Raw genomic sequence first — 18,253 nt, 5'->3', positions numbered from 1 at the left:
AAAATAAAAAGGCTGCAGCTTTGTGTGTCTTTAGTATACAGATATGAGGTGGGACAAAAAATATTACATGTATCTCCATAATCTCTTTTTGTCTATGCCTAGTGTGGCAATCTGAAGAGAAAATGGTGGAAATACAGTGCTGTCCTCTACTGAACAGGTCAGGTGTCAAAAAACTCATTAGTTATGACACCTGACCTGTTGAGTAGACAACTGCCTTGTATAACCACCATTTTCTCTTCTTTATACTTACTCTATTACACACAAATTGAGGTGAAAAAAGGTGGTCACACGCTTTATATCTATGCTCACCTGCACAGGTGTCAGAAATTGTGAATTCATGAGCCTGTATATGTTTATCATGAATTCATTATTTCTGACACCTGACTTGATGAGTATAGATAGTGTGACAGTGATTGTCTCTTCAGTTTGTGTCCAATGGATACATGAGAAGACAATCATGACACAATGACGTCAACCAGCTTACCAATAAAGCAACATGGCTGCCATTACTAGCAGTATGTGGCCAGTGTTTTATCTCAGTATTTGTAAACCAAAACAAGGAGTGGAACAATTAGAGGTAAATTATGATATTAACCTAATAACTAGCACCTCTGCCTTTATCACCCACTCCTGGTTTTGGATTACAAAGACTGATATTAAATACAGATCAAATACTGCCAGTTTTAGGACAACCTTGGTTTGGAGAGGAAAAATATAGGAGAGATGGTCAACACAACCAAAACTAAAGTTTATTAAAGAGAAATATTATTATCATTGTAGAAAATTACTGGTACAGATATTATATACAACAGGACATTTACATTGTCCTGCCATGACACACGTCCAATATCTGAATCAAAAAAGGCAGCAAATTGGTCCCGCATGTGACCAACGGCTGCAGTTGACCGCTGCGGGTGATGCTGGAAATTGGGCAGTGGGTGTGCAACTGGTTCGTCCAGTTCAATGTTGGGTCGCTCTTTAATCATTATGTAATTGTGGAGAACCACACAGGCTTTGACCACCTCGTCAACTGTTTCCACTTTTAGATTTATGGCTGATACAAGAATGCGCCATTTAGCGACCAGAATACCAAAGGTACACTCTACTGTTCTTAGGGCCCTGGTCAGTCTGTAGTTAAAGATCCTTCTAGTGTGGTTCAAGTCCCGACTGGAATATGGCTTCAGTAGGTTTCCACACATCTGGAAGGCCTCATCCCCAACCATAACAAATGGCATTGGTGGACCTTGAGTGTTGGGGAGAGGTTGTGGTGGTGGAAAATTGAAATTGTTGCCATACACACGGCGGTTCATATCAGAGTTCTTGAAACTCTGGAAATCGTTGCCACGGCCAAAAGCTCCAATGTCCACAGTGATGAAGCGACAGTTCGCATCGGTTATTGCCATGAGCACCACAGAAAAATATTTTTTGTAATTGAAGTACTCCGATCCTGTCCTGGCTGATTTGATAATGTGAATGTGCTTTCCATCCACCGCTCCTAAACAGTTGGGGAAATCACACACATTCCAGAATTTTTCCGCAATATCAAGCCACATGTCCAAGGTGGGTAGGGGTATAAACTCATCCCGGAGTACATTCCACAAAGCCTGGCAGGTGTCCACAACTATTCCGGACAGGGTGGATATTCCAAGCCGGTATTGGAAGTGGAGGGATGATAAACTCTCTCCGGTGGCCAGAAATCTGGAAGAAAAACAAACACAAAAAAAAATTACAATCTATTCTTTCTAAAAAATAAAAAAAGAAAGGAAAATACACAAAAAATACATGTCAGAAAAACCTAAATTTGGACTGTAATAGGTTTAGATTTTGAACGTACCTTAATGTAACCGGCAGACGTTCCTCGGGTGGAATCGCTCTACGGAGCTGGGTGTCCTGTCGCCGTATGGCTCCTTGGACACGAGAAAGCAAATCCCGGAACGAGTCTTGCAACATTCGTGTGTATTCCTGCAATTTCTCCGGGTTGGCATTAAGCTCGGCATAGAGCGTGTGATAGGCTCCACGGCTTTCACGTAGTTCAATAATGGGGTGCCTCCAAAAATGCTTACGTTGTCTCCTTTTCAATCTTTCGCGATTTCTGTCTTGCTCCCAAGCAAAAGCACAGGCAAGAAACAGCTTGAAGCTGAAATCCAGGTTGAAATAAAAGCTCTCCATGCAAAGATCCATCATGACACAGGATACAGTAGCAAACTGTTAAAATTTCAGTAGCCCTAGGGTCTATATATAGAGATCTCATCATATACGCCCTCTGTAGTCCCATTGGCGGTGTCTGGTTATCTTGATTTTTCTCTTGTGAAATTTCTCATCATGCGCACCAAAAACGCAAACGCAGGAAAAAACGCATGTAAACGCGTACAAACGCGGTGTTTTTTTAACCGCATGCAACAACGCATGCGTCTAAAAACCGCTGCGTTTGTATGCGTTTATATGCGTTTTTTCCACCACTTGCGGATTCGTTTTAAACGCTGCGGATTTAAACGCAAATGTGAAACGAGCCTTAAGTATGCTGGAGATCACCTTAAAAAATATGAAAGAAGTACAGAGGTGATGAAAAAATATGAGCAAAAAAGGGATACACTGACAAGGAATATGTCCAAAATATATGTACTTCCCTAGTATAACCTTAACCCTTTTTCCTTCGAAAAACAAGTTTGTTTTTGTTTTTTTTCCCAAAAACATACTGTATATCTGCACGGTTGGTGCTTATGAGAGTCAACGTATGTTAAACCCCTATTAAAGAAAGGTGCAATATTTCAATAGTAGTAGTACAAATATAATTAGACCAATTCATCACCAAGAATAAAACAATAGGTATTCAATCAGACATAATTAATTATTACAGTTATTGCTCATGTAATAGATATATGGAGCAGTCTGATCCTCACTAACGGTAATGCACACTGATCATTGTACCTCAAAGATGCAGATTACACTGGGAATACAGTTTACAATGGAGTTAGTGGCAATGACTAGTAACAGGGATTAATCCCATACCATCAGAGATATGCATAGTACTAAAGTGCATCATGCTGCTAGAAATGCCGTCTGTTTGAGTAAATAGTGAGGGAACATAGGGAGCTCTTAGAAACAAAAGGTATACAAGACCTGATTGCAGAGGGTGCGCCGACGCGCGATTCACGATAGCTTCTTCCTTTGGGGGTATTAATGGACTCTCATATACCGTGCAGATATATGTTTTTTGAAAAATTTAAAATCCCCCTTCTCTTTTTCGAAGGAAAAAGGGTTAAACTTATACTAGGGAAGTACATATACTTTGGACATATTCCTTGTCAGTGTACCCCTTTTTTTGCTCATATTTTTTCATCACCTCTGTACTTCTTTCATATGGAAGACATTACTTCTTTTTAAGGTGATATCCAACATACTTTAGGTTTACATGTCCCTGTATTTACAGAGCTGTTTTGCAATTTGTGTTTCCCATTGGTGTTTTAATTTTATGTAACTAATTGTTCAATAAAGATTTATGTACTTTCTTATAAAACACTTGGCATGTGTTTCTGGGTATTTGTAAGTACATAGTTAATTGTGGAAGTGCCATCAATAGCTAGGCCATTTTTTCATTTAGTTATGCGATATAGTTTACTGAAAAATGGAAAAAAAAATTCAAGGTGCCATGAAATTGCAAAAAAGTGCAATTCCACAAGTTTTTTGCTTGCCTTTTTTACAATGTTTACTAAATGCCAAAACTGACCTGCCATTATGATTCTCCAGGTTATTACGAGTTTGAAGATACCAAACATTTATAGGTTATTTTTTTATTTAAGTGGTGAAAAAAAATTTAAACTGTCTTGGAAAATAACCTTTTTTTAATTTTTTTTTGTATTTTTTTTTTAGAGACCCATAGCATCTCAATTTTTCTTAATCTGGGGTTGGGTGAGGGCCTTTTTTTGCATGCCAAGCTGATGATTTTATTGATACCATTTTGTTGTAGATATGATCTTTTATCGCCGTTATTGCACTTTAATGCAATACTGCTGCGACCAAAAAACGTAATCCTGGAGATTTGATTTTTTTTTTCTCATTACACCATTCAACAATAAGAAATTCTTCAATATATTGATAGAATGTGCATTTCTGAACATGGCAATATCAATTATGTGTATTTTTTTATTCTTTTATTTGATGTGAGTATTCATCAGCTGGCGCCTGCGCTCTAAATAAATATTAAAAAAAAAATGCAGCCTTCCCCCTTTATTCTTGATAACCAGCCAGGAAAAAACTGTAATCCTCAGCTGTCAGTGTTGGCAAGGCTAGTTACCAACAATAGAGGGGTCCCCACGCTGTTTTTTAAATTATTTATATAAATAATTAAAAAAAGGTGTAGGCTCTTCCACATTTTTGACAACCAGCCTTCTGAAAGCAGACAGATGGGGGCTGGTATTCTCAGGCTGGTAACGAGTCATGGTTATGCCCCTGTCAGCCTCTCCATTACTAAGCTGTGGGCTTGATGTCACCGGACAATACATACGTGACATCAACCTCACAAATATTACCCCACTTGCCACCGCTGCAAAGCAAGTGGGAAGAGCAGGGTAAAGCGCCAGAATTAGCTCATCTAATAGATGTGCCTTTCCTGGGCAACTGCGGGCTGATATTTATCTTTTGGTGTAAATTTTGCCTGGCTGATTATTAATAATACAGGAGAAACTAAGCATTTTTTTAAATATTTATTTAGAGTTTAGGCGCAGGTTGATGAATGCTCCCATCAGCAGCCAACAACTCACTGTTATTAGAGGCAGCAGGCATAGGCTGATGGGAGAGGGTAGTCCCATCAGCCAACACCAGTGACTGGAGGTAAACTTTACACTTCTGATCACAGCTGCAGGCTCACACTGACATTTGACAGCGTGGGAACCGCAGCCATCTGACATGCGGTAATGATTTTACCACTGATCATATGCAGTGTTTACTGCACTGTCATGCACATGACAGCGTGGCAAACACTGGATGGTCGGGCCTTCCATTCAAGTGAATGCGGTTTGGGTACTATTCTGGTACCAAAACTTTTTTGAAGTGTTCGCTGAACCTGAACATCCATGGGTCTGCCCATCTCTACATAAAATTAATTCTAGTGATGTCACTGCGGGGGGAGGGTGTAAATGTCTTAAGTGAGAAAGCTACATACTAGGGACTTGTTATGATTAAGACTTGTTCAAGTCGAAATCCATCAACCCCAGAACACTGTCCTGTTTGTGACCCGATTTTAATGAAAATGTAATAAATCCAATATAACAAAATACCCAGCATTTCTTATAAAATCTTCACAGCTTTATTTGCCCTAGCCGAGGAGCTTGCTGGATCTCTGAAACCTATGTGATGGTGTATGCCCACAACGGTGAGGTCATTTTGTTTTCTGATTGAACCACTATGCTGCCCCACTCTCAGGGAGATCTATGTACAGTCCAGAGATCTTCATAACTCATTTACATATTAGGAAATAATATGGATGTCTCTGGAAAAAAACACCAGATCACAGAAACCAAGGTGTAATTTTATTCAACCTTATATTACCTAAATGCCCATAAAGACGGCTGATCCGTCATTACTTTAAAGAGAACTATAAATATTTAAATTTGTGTCACAGGTTTAGGTACTCTTTAAGTGAGAAAATCATTACTTACTTGTACAAAATCCCATTGCGCTTGTCATGAGAGAAATTCTCTAGCTGTAGGGAGTCCTGAGTAATAAAAGCTACTGCCAGGTGAAAATAATTGTTCCACAGCTGAAAATTAGAATAGATAAAACAGAATGTCAGTCAAGAAATATATATTTCTTCTTAACTCCTCCCCGCCGAGGTCAATTTCCTTTCCTTCAAGAGCTGTAACTTTTTTATTTTTCCACTCACATACCCATTTGAGGGCTTGTTTTGTGTGGGAAAAATTGTATTTTTGAATAACACTATCCATCATTTGATGCACTGGAAAATACGGGAAAATGAATGCATGGCAAAATTGAACAAAAAGTGCTATTTTGCTATTTTTTTTTTTAATTTACCATGTTCACTATGTGAATTGGTTTGGCAATATGATTTTCCAGATCAGTACAATAACAAAGATAATAAAATATTTTAGTTTATTTTTCCATTTACGTAGTGGAATAAAATGTTTAATCCCTTTACCCCCAAGGGTGGTTTACACGTTAATGACCGGGCCAATTTTTACAATTCTGACCACTGTCCCTTTATGAGGTTATAACTCTGGAACACTTCAACTGATCCTAATGATTCTGACACTGTTTTCTCGTGACATATTGTACTTCATGACACTGGTAAAAAATTTCTTTGATATTACCTGCGTTTATTTGTGAAAAAAATGGAAATTTGGCAAAAATTTTAAAAATTTTGCAATTTTCCAACTTAGAATTTTTATGCCCTTAAATCACAGAGTTATGTCACATAAAATACTTAATAAGCAACATTTCCCATATGTCTACTTTACATCAGCACAATTTTGGAACCAACATTTTTTTATTAGGGAGTTATAAGGGTTAAAATTTGGCCAGCAATTTCTCTTTTTTACAACACCATTTTTTTTAGGGACCACATCACATTTGAAGTCACTTTGAGGGGTCTTTATGATAGAAAATACCCAAGTGTGACACCATTCTAAAAACTGCACCCCTCAAGGTGCTCAAAACCTCATTTAAAGGGACTATGTCACCTAAATTTGGAGGGAACAATCTTCAGTAGTGTTGAGCGATACCGTTCGATATTTGAAAGTATTAGTATCGTATGGTATCGGCCGATACCGGCAAATATCGGATCTCGCCGATACCCGATACCAATACAAGTCAATGGGACACAAATATCGGAATGTATCCTCGATGGTTCCCAGGGCCTGAAGGAGAGAAAACTCTCCTTCAGGCCCTGGGATCCATATTAATGTAAAAAATAAAGAATAAAAATAAAAAATATGGCTATACTCACCCCTCCGAAGAACCCTGGCTGTCACCGCTGCAAGCGTCCGCCTCCGTTCCTGAGAATTGCAGAGAGTGAAGGACCTTTGATGACGTCGCGGCCAGGTGACCGGTCACTTGACCGCTCACGTGACCGCTATATCAGTATAATACACAGCCCATATCTTTCATATGATATAATGCACGGCCCATATTCCTCCATATTGTATAATTATTATTATTATTATTATTTATTTATATAGCACCATTGATTCCATGGTGCTGTACATGAGTAGGGGTTACATACAAGTTACAGATATCACATACAGTAAACAAACTAACAATGACGGACTGATATAGAGGGGCGAGGACCCTGCCCTTGCGGGCTTACATTCTACAGGATTATGGGGAAAGAGACAGTAGGTCGAGGGTTGCAGTAGTTCCGATGGTGTTGAGTTGGAAATATACAGAGCAGAAAGGTTATGGATGGCTTTGTAGGTCAGTGTTAGTAGTTTAAACTGGATACGCTGGGAAATTGGGAGCCAGTGAAGAGATTTGCAAAGAGGGGAAGCAGGAGTATAGCGAGGAGAGAGATTAATTAGTCAGGCAGCAAAGTTAAGGATGTACTGAAGGGGTGCGAGAGTGTTAGAAGGTAGGCCACAGAGGAGGATGTTGCAGTAGTCAAGGCGGGAGATGATTAGGGCATGCACGAGCATTTTGGTAGAGTGAGGGTTGAAGAAAGGACGGATTCTGAAAATATTTTTGAGCTGGAGGTGACAGGAGGTGGCTGAGATGCATATTCTGGTCTGGAGGGGAGGTCAGTCAGTGTGTCAGGAGGACAGAGAAGTGGGCAGTCAGACAGTGAGTGTCGGAAGGACTGAAGGGGCCTTGCAGCTAGAGTTGCTGCAGCTCCTAGGGAAAGAGAATACAGAAGGAAATAACAGATTGTAGAGAGCGTGCAGGAGAGTGAAGCACAGGAGAGTGACAACTTGGGTGGATAGCTGTGACTGGGCTACTTCCCTGCAGAGCGCAGACTCCCGGTAGCCGGAAGACCGAAGTTGTGTCGGACTCTAAGAGGCACAGCAGAAACCGGCAGGACAGCTGGACTACATATAACCTGTCCACCCTAACCCCCAGGAGACACAGTGGTGCATAGAGCCCAGGTCGTGATGGAGACCCTGTAAAAAGACTCAAGTCACCTGTCATACAGGTTAGTGTCCCACCTTTATGGAGGACAGAGAGAACTGTGAGAACCTTAATAGACTCCACAGGCAGTAAGGGACTACGCCAAAGTGCTGGTAGAAATGCTTTTATCTCCACCTGGTAAAGGGGACACTGAACTTGCTTACAAGCCAGCCGGACCCTGCTTGTACCTGTAATCTGGTGCCATGGACTGCGGTTGCCTGAAGCTGTCAGTAAACCAGGTAAAGAGACTGCAAACATGTGTCCTCCGTTTTTTACCGTACCACCCACCATCTTGACCTGCACACTGGGGGCCCTGGGGACCCAACTTCACCTATGGGAAGTTATACCATCTAGCTGCCATAACATCACCCCAGAGAACCCCTTTAAGAAACATCTGTCTCCATTGACTGAAAACTACAGTTGGCATCACAAACTTTCATTATTTCCACAACCCCTTTAAAGACCATCCCTTTTACTTGGGCACCCAGGACCATAGACCAGATCACTGCCACTGTCACTACCCCTTACATTGCGACCGGACCCGGTACTGAGTACCCCACGGCCCTGGCGGGCGAATCACAGCCCATAGTCATCAATGTAGCATAATGCAGAGCCCATAGAAATCTATGTACTATAATGCACAGTCCATAGTCATCCATGTAGTATAATGCCCATCCCTAAGTCATCCATGTAGTATAATGCACAGCTCATAGTCATCCATGTAGTATAATGCAAAGCCCATAGTTATCCATGTAGTATAATGCACAGCACAAAGTTATCCATGTCGTATAATTCATAGCCCTTAGCCATCCATACAGTATAAGGAATAATAGTCATCCATGTAGTAGAATGGCCATTGACATAGTGTAATCACTGATTTAAATAAATAATACTCCCCTCCCCTCCGCTCACCTACTGTGTGGCATCCTCTTCTGAAGCCGACAGCTGACTTTAGTGTGCAAGTGAGGGGAGTGTGTTTTGCCGAGCATGGATTAGATGGGTTCGTGCATTGCAATATATTTCAGCGGAATGTGTATCTGAGGTAGTTATGCCCCTGTCGATGACGAGTGGGCCCACCCCGTTTGTCCATGGCCCGGCCATTTGCCCGGGTGGTGACACTGACCCAGTGCATGTTGTTGATGAATTTTAAATAAAGTAAAAAAATTGTGTTCATCTTTGCTTTTAATCTTTGCACATTTTCAGTGCAGATTTTGGAAAATGTCATGAAAAATTCATAGAAAATTACTGGCGTGCAAAAGAAAATCACTGCAAGGTTGACTGGAATAAATTAGCATCAAGTTTTGTGACTTTTAGAACAGTTTCAAATGATAAATCACTCACAAACATGGAAATCCAAAACTCTGACCACCAATGCAAACAATAAGGTGACACGTCCCCACGGTTAGTTATTGGCAGCGCTTTAAAAGCAGCACATGTCCACTGCTTCCAAAGTCCTGCCGGCTTTTGAACGCAAGAGATTCCGCATGTGTTCATTGATGTGTGTGGAATCACTGCATCCTATACATTGGACGGATGATATTTATCTTGCGGAGACTGAGCATCTCTGCAAGATAAATAGACACGCTGCAGTCTGGAAAGACACGCTGCATGTCCATCTACGCAGGTGAGCCACGGTGTCGATGCACGCACTGTGGACATGGGATTTCTTGAAATCCCATCCACTATGCTGTAACATCTGGCTGCTGCAGGTTGGACGCTGCAGATGTATGCAGCATCCAACCCACATTGTTTTCTGACCATGGGAACATACCCTAAAACAAAAACAAATAAACAAATGCTGTAGTTTAATGTGTAAGTGATTTAAATAAATCTCTACAGTACTACTATACCTGCACTTCAAAATTCATATTCTCAAGAAATTTCTGCTCCATTATTCTGGCAAACTTGTCAATAGCTCTCAAGAAAACTCTGCAAAACAAATACATATGTATAGTTTGTGTCAAACAAGGTGTTCATTAAAATGTAAATTATACTGCCATAAGAGTGCCCAAATCACAGGACCCCATATCAAAACTTAGTGCCCTTCTCCAAAGAGTCCTCTCAAATTTAAACAAACATAATAAAATAATATTAATATGGTGGCTCAGTGGTTAGCAGTGTAGCCTTGCAGCACTGGGATCCTGGGTTCAAATCCCACCAAGGACAACATCTGTAAAGAGTTTGTATGTTTTCCCTTTGTTTGCGTGTTCTTCCTCCATGTTCTCTTCTTTTCGACCACACTCCAAAGTCACAGTGATAGGGAATTTAGATTGTGAGTCCCATTGTGGACAGTGATGATAATATACATAAATCACTGTGGAATTAATAGGCAGTAAAAGGCTAAGTATACTGCTGTAAACTGATATTAATAGCCTGGAAAGCTTCATGGGTATTATCCCATTCCCAGGTTATAAATATCTGCTCTCAACCGTCAGCTTTCCCTTTGCTGGTTAAGAAAATTACACGGGAGCCCACACCATTTTTTTTTAGAAAAATAATCTTTTAATAATTAAATTCATGTACAGTAAGCTGTACTCAGACTGTACTAATTGTATATGTCACTGATGTCTATCTATTCTATATAAATACTGACCAAATACTGAATGTGGCCTCAAGCATAACATCTGAAGACATGGGTTTGACAGGAGAGATTAAAGTTGTATGTCTATATACGGTCAATACATTTGCTATGTCAAATATTAAAAGTTAAGTAAAATACTGTGCCTTGCAAAAGTATTCGGCCCCCTGGAACTTTTCAACATTTTCCCACATCTCATGCTTCAAACAAAGATACCAAATGTGAATTTTTGGTGAAGAATCAACAACAAGTGGAACACAATTGTGAAGTTGAACGAAATTTATTGGTTATTTTAAATTTTTGTGGAAATTCAAAAACTGAAAAGTGGGGCGTGCAATATTATTCGGCCCCTTAACTTAATACTTTGTTGTGCTACCTTTTGCTATGGAGAGAGCTGCTACCTTTTGCTATAAAGACAGCTGCAAGTCACTTGGGGTATGTCTCTATCAGTTTTGTACATCGAGAGACTGAAATTCTTCCACATTCCTCCTTGGCAAACAGCTCAAGCTCAGTGAGGTTTGATGGAGATTGTGAACAGCAGTTTTCAGCTCTTCCACAGATTCTCAATTGGATTGAGGTCTGGACTTTGACTTGGGCATTCTAACGCCTGGATACGTTTATTTGTGAACAATTCCATTGTAGATTTTGCTTTATGTTTGGGATCATTGTCTTGGAAAACAAATCTCTGTTCCAGTCTCAGGTCTTTGGTTTTCTTCAAGAATGATTCTGTATTTGACTGCATCCATCTTCCCATCAATTTTGAAGAAAAGCAGGCCCAAACCATGATGCTGCCACCACCATGTTTAACAGTGGGGACGGTGTGTTCAGGGTGAAGAGCTGTGTTGCCTTTACACCAAATATATTGTTTGGCATTGTTGCCAAAAAGTTCGATTTTAGTTTCATCTGACCAGAGCACCTTCTTCCACATGTTTGGTGTGTCTCCCAGGTAGCTTGTTGCAAACTTTAAATTACGCATTTTTTATGGATATCTTTGAGAAATTACTTTTTTCTTGGCACTCTTCCATAAAAGGCCAATTTCTGCAGTGTACGACTAATTGTTGTCCTATGGACAGACTGTCCCACCTCAGCTGTAGATCTCTGCAGCTCATCATGGGCCTCTTGGCGGCATCTTAGATCAGTCTTCTCTTTGTTTGAGATGAAAGTTTAGAGGGACGGCCGGGTCTTGGTAGATTTGTAGTGGTATGATACTCCTTCCATTTCAATATGATTGCTTGCACAGTGCTCATTGGAATGTTTAAAGTTTTCTAAATCATTTTGTATCCAAATCCGGCTTTAACCTTCTCCACAACAGTATCACAGACCTGCCTGTTGTGTTCCTTAGTCTCAGGGTTCTGTTTGAAGCACAGAGAGCATCATGAAGACCATCACAGAGCAGGTGCATTTATACAGAGAATTAATTACACACAGGTGGATTACTGTATATTTATCATCATTTGGCATTTAGGACAGCATTGGATCATTCAGAAATCTACAATGAACTTCTGGAGTGAGTTTGCTGCACTGAATTAAAGGGGCCGAAAAATATTGCACGCCTCACTTTTCAATTTTTGATTTTCCACAAAAATTTAAAATAACCAATAAATTTTGTTCAACTTCACAATTGTGTTCCACTTGTTGTTAAAGATACCAAATGCAAATTTTTGGTGAAGAATTATGTTTGAAGCATCATATGTGGGAAAGGTTTGAAAAGTTCCAGGGAGCCAAATACTTTCGCAAGGCACTGTATGAGTTTCACTTTTTGTATTGAAAACTGAAATAAATTATTTTTTTGATGATATTCTAATTTTGTGAGAAGCACCAGTATATACACAGTTTACCCACAAGTATACTCTATATCAGAGGTCCCCAACCTTTCTGACATTGAGAGCCACATCTAGCTATGAAAGAGCGTTGTGAGCCACATTCAGCTCTGAGAGAGTGTCACGAGCCACAACCAGCTCTTTCACTACTCACAGTAGTGACACCCAGAGCCCCCATTACAGTAGAATGACAACCAAAGCTTTTCCACTTATATCACACCAAGGCAGTATGCCAAGCTCCATGGTTTCCTATCTCACCCCCATTCAAAGCTGCTCTTCTGTACAGGGCTACACACAAATGTCGCCATCTAGAGATCTGCTCTTAATAGTTATTTACACCTGGCAGACATTCGTGAGCCACACATCATGGGCCCATGAGCCCATGCAGCAATGGTGCTCAAAAGTGCCCAATGGTGCTGCAGCTTAAACCCTGCAGCAATGGTGCCCAAAAGATTCAATAAAACGCGATCACAAAGACAAATGTAAATAAAAATGTTACCACTAAAAACATAATATTTTCATGCAATAAACAAGCCCCCATACAGCTCCTTCAGCAGAAAAATAAAAAAGTTATAACTCTCAGAATTAAGCAATGCAAAAATGATGATTTTTTTCTATAAAATAGTTTTTATTGTGTAAAAGTGCCAAAACATAAAAAAGGTATAAATTGAATATTGCTGTAATTGTACTAACCCGAAGAATAAAGCTACCTTACCAATTTTACCACACGTGGAACAGTGTAAAGAAAAACAAAAAGCAATTCCTGAATTGCTGGTTTTTGTTCATTTTGTCTCCCCAAAAAGTGGAATGGAAAGTGATCAAAAAATGTAATGTGCCCAAAAATGGTACAAATATAAACTACAACTCGTCCCTCAAAAATCAAGCCCTCACATGGCTGTCAGCTGAAATATTTAAAAATGATAGGTATCTAAATATTGTGATGCAAAAACTATTTTTCACAATCAAAAGTGTCTTTTCCTGTGTGACAGTTGCCAAACATAAAAACCCAATAAAAATCTGGTATCGCTGAAATGGCACCAACCCAAAGAATAAAGTCACCTAATCACTTACACCGCTCGAGGAACGACATAAAAAATAAAACAAATTCTTCAACTCCTGTTAATTTTTTCACAGAGGCCAGATGGAGTCCAGAGTAACTCTGCTTCCTCATTATAGTGAATGGATCGAGATAGAAACTCCAAAGTAATTGCTCAGCGTAGAGCGCCGGATAAATGTAATCCCAAACGTTATGTAAAATGTACAGTGGGGCAAAAAAGTATTTAGTCAGTCAGCAATAGTGCAAGTTCCACCACTTAAAAAGATGAGAGGCGTCTGTAATTTACATAATAGGTAGACCTCAACTATGGGAGACAAACTGAGAAAAAAAAAATCCAGAAAATCACACTGTCTGTTTTTTTAACAATTTATTTGCATATTATGGTGGAAAATAAGTATTTGGTCATAAACAAAATTTCATCTCAATACTGTGTTATATATCCTTTGTTGGCAATGACAAACGTTTTCTGTAAGGCTTCACAAGGTTGCCACACACTGTTGTTGGTATGTTGGCCCATTCCTCCATGCAGATCTCCTCTAGAGCAGTGATGTTTTTGGCTTTTTGCTTGGCAACACGGACTTTCAACTCCCTCCAAAGGTTTTCTATAGGGTTGAGATCTGGAGACTGGCTAGGCCACTCCAGGACCTTGAAATGCTTCTTACGAAGCCACTCCTTCGTTGCCCTGGCGGTGTGCTTTGGATCATTGTCATGTTGAAAGACCCAGCCACGTTTCATCTTCAATGCCCTTGCTGATGGAAGGAGGTTTGCACTCAAAATCTCACGATACATGGCCCCTTTCATTCTTTCATGTACCCGGATCAGTCGTCCTGGCCCCTTTGCAGAGAAACAGCCCCAAAGCATGATGTTTCCACCACCATGCTTTACAGTAGGTATGGTGTTTGATGGATGCAACTCAGTATTCTTTTTCCTCCAAACACGACAAGTTGTGTTTCTACCAAACAGTTCCAGTTTGGTTTCATCAGACCATAGGACATTCTCCCAAAACTCCTCTGGATCATCCAAATGCTCTCTAGCAAACTCCAGACGGGCCCGGACATGTACTGGCTTAAGCAGTGGGACACGTCTGGCACTGCAGGATCTGAGTCCATGGTGGCGTAGTGTGTTACTTATGGTAGGCCTTGTTACATTGGTCCCAGCTCTCTGCAGTTCATTCACTAGGCCCCCCCGCGTGGTTCTGGGATTTTTGCTCACTGTTCTTGTGATCATTCTGACCCCACGGGGTGGGATTTTGCGTGGAGCCCCAGATCGAGGGAGATTATCAGTGGTCTTGTATGTCTTCCATTTTCTAATTATTGCTCCCACTGTTGCTTTCTTCACTCCAAGCTGGTTGGCTATTGCAGATTCAGTCTTCCCAGCCTGGTGCAGGGCTACAATTTTGTTTCTGGTGTCCTTTGACAGCTCTTTGGTCTTCACCATAGTGGAGTTTGGAGTCAGACTGTTTGAGGGTGTGCACAGGTGTCTTTTTATACTGATAACAAGTTTAAACAGGTGCCATTACTACAGGTAATGAGTGGAGGAAAGAGGAGACTCTTAAAGAAGAAGTTACAGGTCTGTGAGAGCCAGAAATCTTGATTGTTTGTTTCTGACCAAATACTTATTTTCCACCATAATATGCAAATAAAATGTTAAAAAAACAGATAATGTGATTTTCTGGATTTTTTTTTCTCAGTTTGTCTCCCATAGTTGAGGTCTACCTATGATGTAAATTACAGACGCCTCTCATCTTTTTAAGTGGTGGAACTTGCACTATTGCTGACTGACTAAATACTTTTTTGCCCCACTGTACCTAATAAAAGCTTGAACTCAATCCACCAAAAAAGCAAGTCCCCACTCAGGTCTATCATCTGTTAACAAAACTATAGGGGCTTCCATATTACTGGTAGCACAAAGGCTCTGGAAAAGTGAAATGGCTCCTCGTTCTTCAAAAGAAATTCAGCAAATTCTTTGCTCCCAAATCTAAATGCCCCCTTCCCTTCTGAGCCCTATTGTGCCTAAACCCACATTTAGTGCCCATGTTTGGCATTTCTGTAGTAATGAGACCCCACCTAATTTACAAGTGCGTGTCTCCAGAAGCATGAGCTGGGCATAATGTACTGGTGACTTCAACATACTGGTCATTACAGTATACTGGTCACTACAATGACAGTTTGCAATATTCACTCAGCAAAATGAACTACTGCTTGTTTCGGGAAAACATCCAGGGAGTAAAATTCATCACTACATCTGCAGATAAATTCCCAGAGAGTTATACTCTCCTCTCAAGTGACCCTATCTTGGATATTATGCTTTTCTATAACTAGGTGGCTCTTTATATGGAATCCGCAAACTATCCTAGGAAAATCTGCCCTCTAGGATGCAAATAGCACTTTGTCCCTACTGAGTCACTCCGTATGACTAAGCAGTACTGTACATCTACACATGGGTAAAAATATCATCACAATGTGTCCCATTTCTCAGTATGAAAATGTAAAACTTGGGGCTAACACACACTCTAGGTGGCGAAAATGTAATTATTTTTTCTTCACTGCCCAATGGCATAAAAGTCTGTGACAAACCTGTGGTGTCAATATAATCATTGCACCTCTAGATGAATTTATTGAGAGATTTACTTTGCAAAATGGGGTTACTTGTGGAAAGGTTCTGCTATTCTAGCACCTCATGGGCTCTGCCAATGTAACATGACACCCTCAAACTAGTAAAGCAAAATCTGCACGATAATATTGCACTCATTCCCTTCTGAGCTTTTCACTGTGCCTGAAAAGTAGTTCTCATTTACATGTAGGGATTTGGCGCACTCAGGAGAAATTGCTCACCAATCTGTGTCATTCATTTTTTCTTACTAGCCCTTATAAAAATTACAAATCTGGAGCTAAAACAACATTTTACTGGTAAAAATGCAATTATTTGTTTTTCACCACCCAATGGTATAAAATTCTGACACAGATGTGGTGTCAAAATGATCACAGCACCCCTTGTTGAAACTTATGGAGGTGTTCTGCTGTTCTGGAACCTTAGAGGCTCTGTCAATCTGACATGGCACCCTCAAAACATTCCAGAAAAATCTGTACTTCAAATATGGTGCTCCTTTCATTCTGAGCTTTACATTGTGCGTCAAAAGTAGTTTTTGACAACTTGTGGGATATTGGTGTACGCAAGAGAAATTGCATAACAAATTTTAACATTCATTCTAACAACATTCTTCTATTACTCCTTACAAAAAAAATTAAAAACGTGAGGATATAGCAATATTTTAGTGAAAAAATGGCAATGTTTCATTTACTTATCCCAATGTTATACCAATCTGTGAATCACCTGAAGTTTAAAAATGCTCACTACACCCCTAGATGAATTCCTCAACTGTAGCTTTCAAAATGGGGACACTTGTTTGGGTTTCTGCTCTGCTGACATTTCAGGGGCTCATCAAATGTGACATGGCATCCGTTATCTTTTCCAGCCAAAATGGAGCTCCAATATTCAAATAGAATTCCTTCCCTTCCGAGCCATGCTGTGTGCCCAAACATAAGTTTTCCCCCACATATGTGGTACCATCATACTCAGGATAAATTGCCCAACAAATTGTATGTTCCAGTTTCTCCTGTTTCTCTTGTTAAAAATAAAACTTTGCAACATTTTTGTGGGTAAAGTTTAAATTATCTTTTCTCCTTTCCACATTGCTTTAATTCCTGTTCCTTCCTAAAAATCTGTGAGGCACATGTGGTGTCAATATGATGACTGCATCTATTTATGAAATATTTGGATAGCGTATTTTGTACCATGGGGTCATATATGAGGTTTCTGCTGTTCTGACATCTCAGGGGCTCTGTCAATGTGACATGGCAACCTTAAACCATTCTGGCAAAATCTGAACTCCAAAATAGTGCTTCTTCCCTTTGGAGCTTTGCACTGTGATTTAAAAGTAGTGTTGACCACATTTGAGGTATTGCACCGACGAGAAATTGCTCAACAATTTTTCCTGTGATCCTTGTGAAAATGAAAAATTGAGACTAAAACAAAAGTTGTGCGGGATTTTTTTGTTGCTGTTTTCCCAGATCAACTTTAGAGGTGTGTTGAGCACCTTGCACCCACAGGTGCTTCACGGAATTTTACAAATACATTGCTTGAGGGATTTACAGTGCCTTGCGAAAGTATTCTGCCCCTGGAACTTTTCAACCTTTTCCCACATATCATGCTTCAAACATAAAGATACCAAATGTAAATTTTTGGTGAAGAGTCAACAACAAGTTGAACACAATTGTGAAGTTGAATGAAATGTAATGGTTATTTTAAGTTTTTGTGGAAAATCAAAAACTGATAAGTGGGGTGTGCAATATTATTCGGCCCCTTTACTTTCAGTGCAGCAAATTCACTCCAGAAGTTCAATGTGGATCTCTGATTGATCCATTGTTGTCCTAAAAGCCTAATCATGATAAATATAATCCACCTGTGTGTAATCAAGTCTCTGTATAAATGCACCTGCTCTGTGAGAGTCTCAGGGTTCTGTTTAAAGCACAGAGAGCATCATGAAGACCAAGGAACACAACAGGCAGGTCCGTGATACTGTTGTGGAGAAGGTTAAAGCCGGATTTGGATACAAAATGATTTTCAAAACTTTAAACATCCCAAGGAGCACTGTGCAAGCAATCATATTGAAATGGAAGGAGT

At 40.0% G+C, this 18,253-nt stretch overlaps 1 protein-coding gene across 1 annotated transcript in view; it reads right to left on the bottom strand.

Annotated features, from left to right (window-relative positions):
* DOCK2 (dedicator of cytokinesis 2) overlaps positions 1–18,253 on the bottom strand; it is a 1,209,209-nt gene that overhangs the window by 551,916 nt on the left and 639,040 nt on the right. The window contains exons 30-31 of the mRNA XM_069763868.1: positions 9,966–10,044; positions 5,658–5,758 (exon numbers count right to left, since the gene is read on the bottom strand). Coding sequence (XP_069619969.1) covers positions 5,658–5,758; positions 9,966–10,044 — 180 coding nt within the window. The remainder of the gene's footprint in view (positions 1–5,657; positions 5,759–9,965; positions 10,045–18,253) is intronic.

Source organism: Ranitomeya imitator, chromosome 4 (assembly GCF_032444005.1).
Source record: "Ranitomeya imitator isolate aRanImi1 chromosome 4, aRanImi1.pri, whole genome shotgun sequence".
NCBI lineage: Eukaryota > Metazoa > Chordata > Amphibia > Anura > Dendrobatidae > Ranitomeya > Ranitomeya imitator.
The sequence above is the reverse complement of the archived record's forward strand: the minus strand, read 5'-3'. Positions and strand labels throughout refer to the sequence as shown.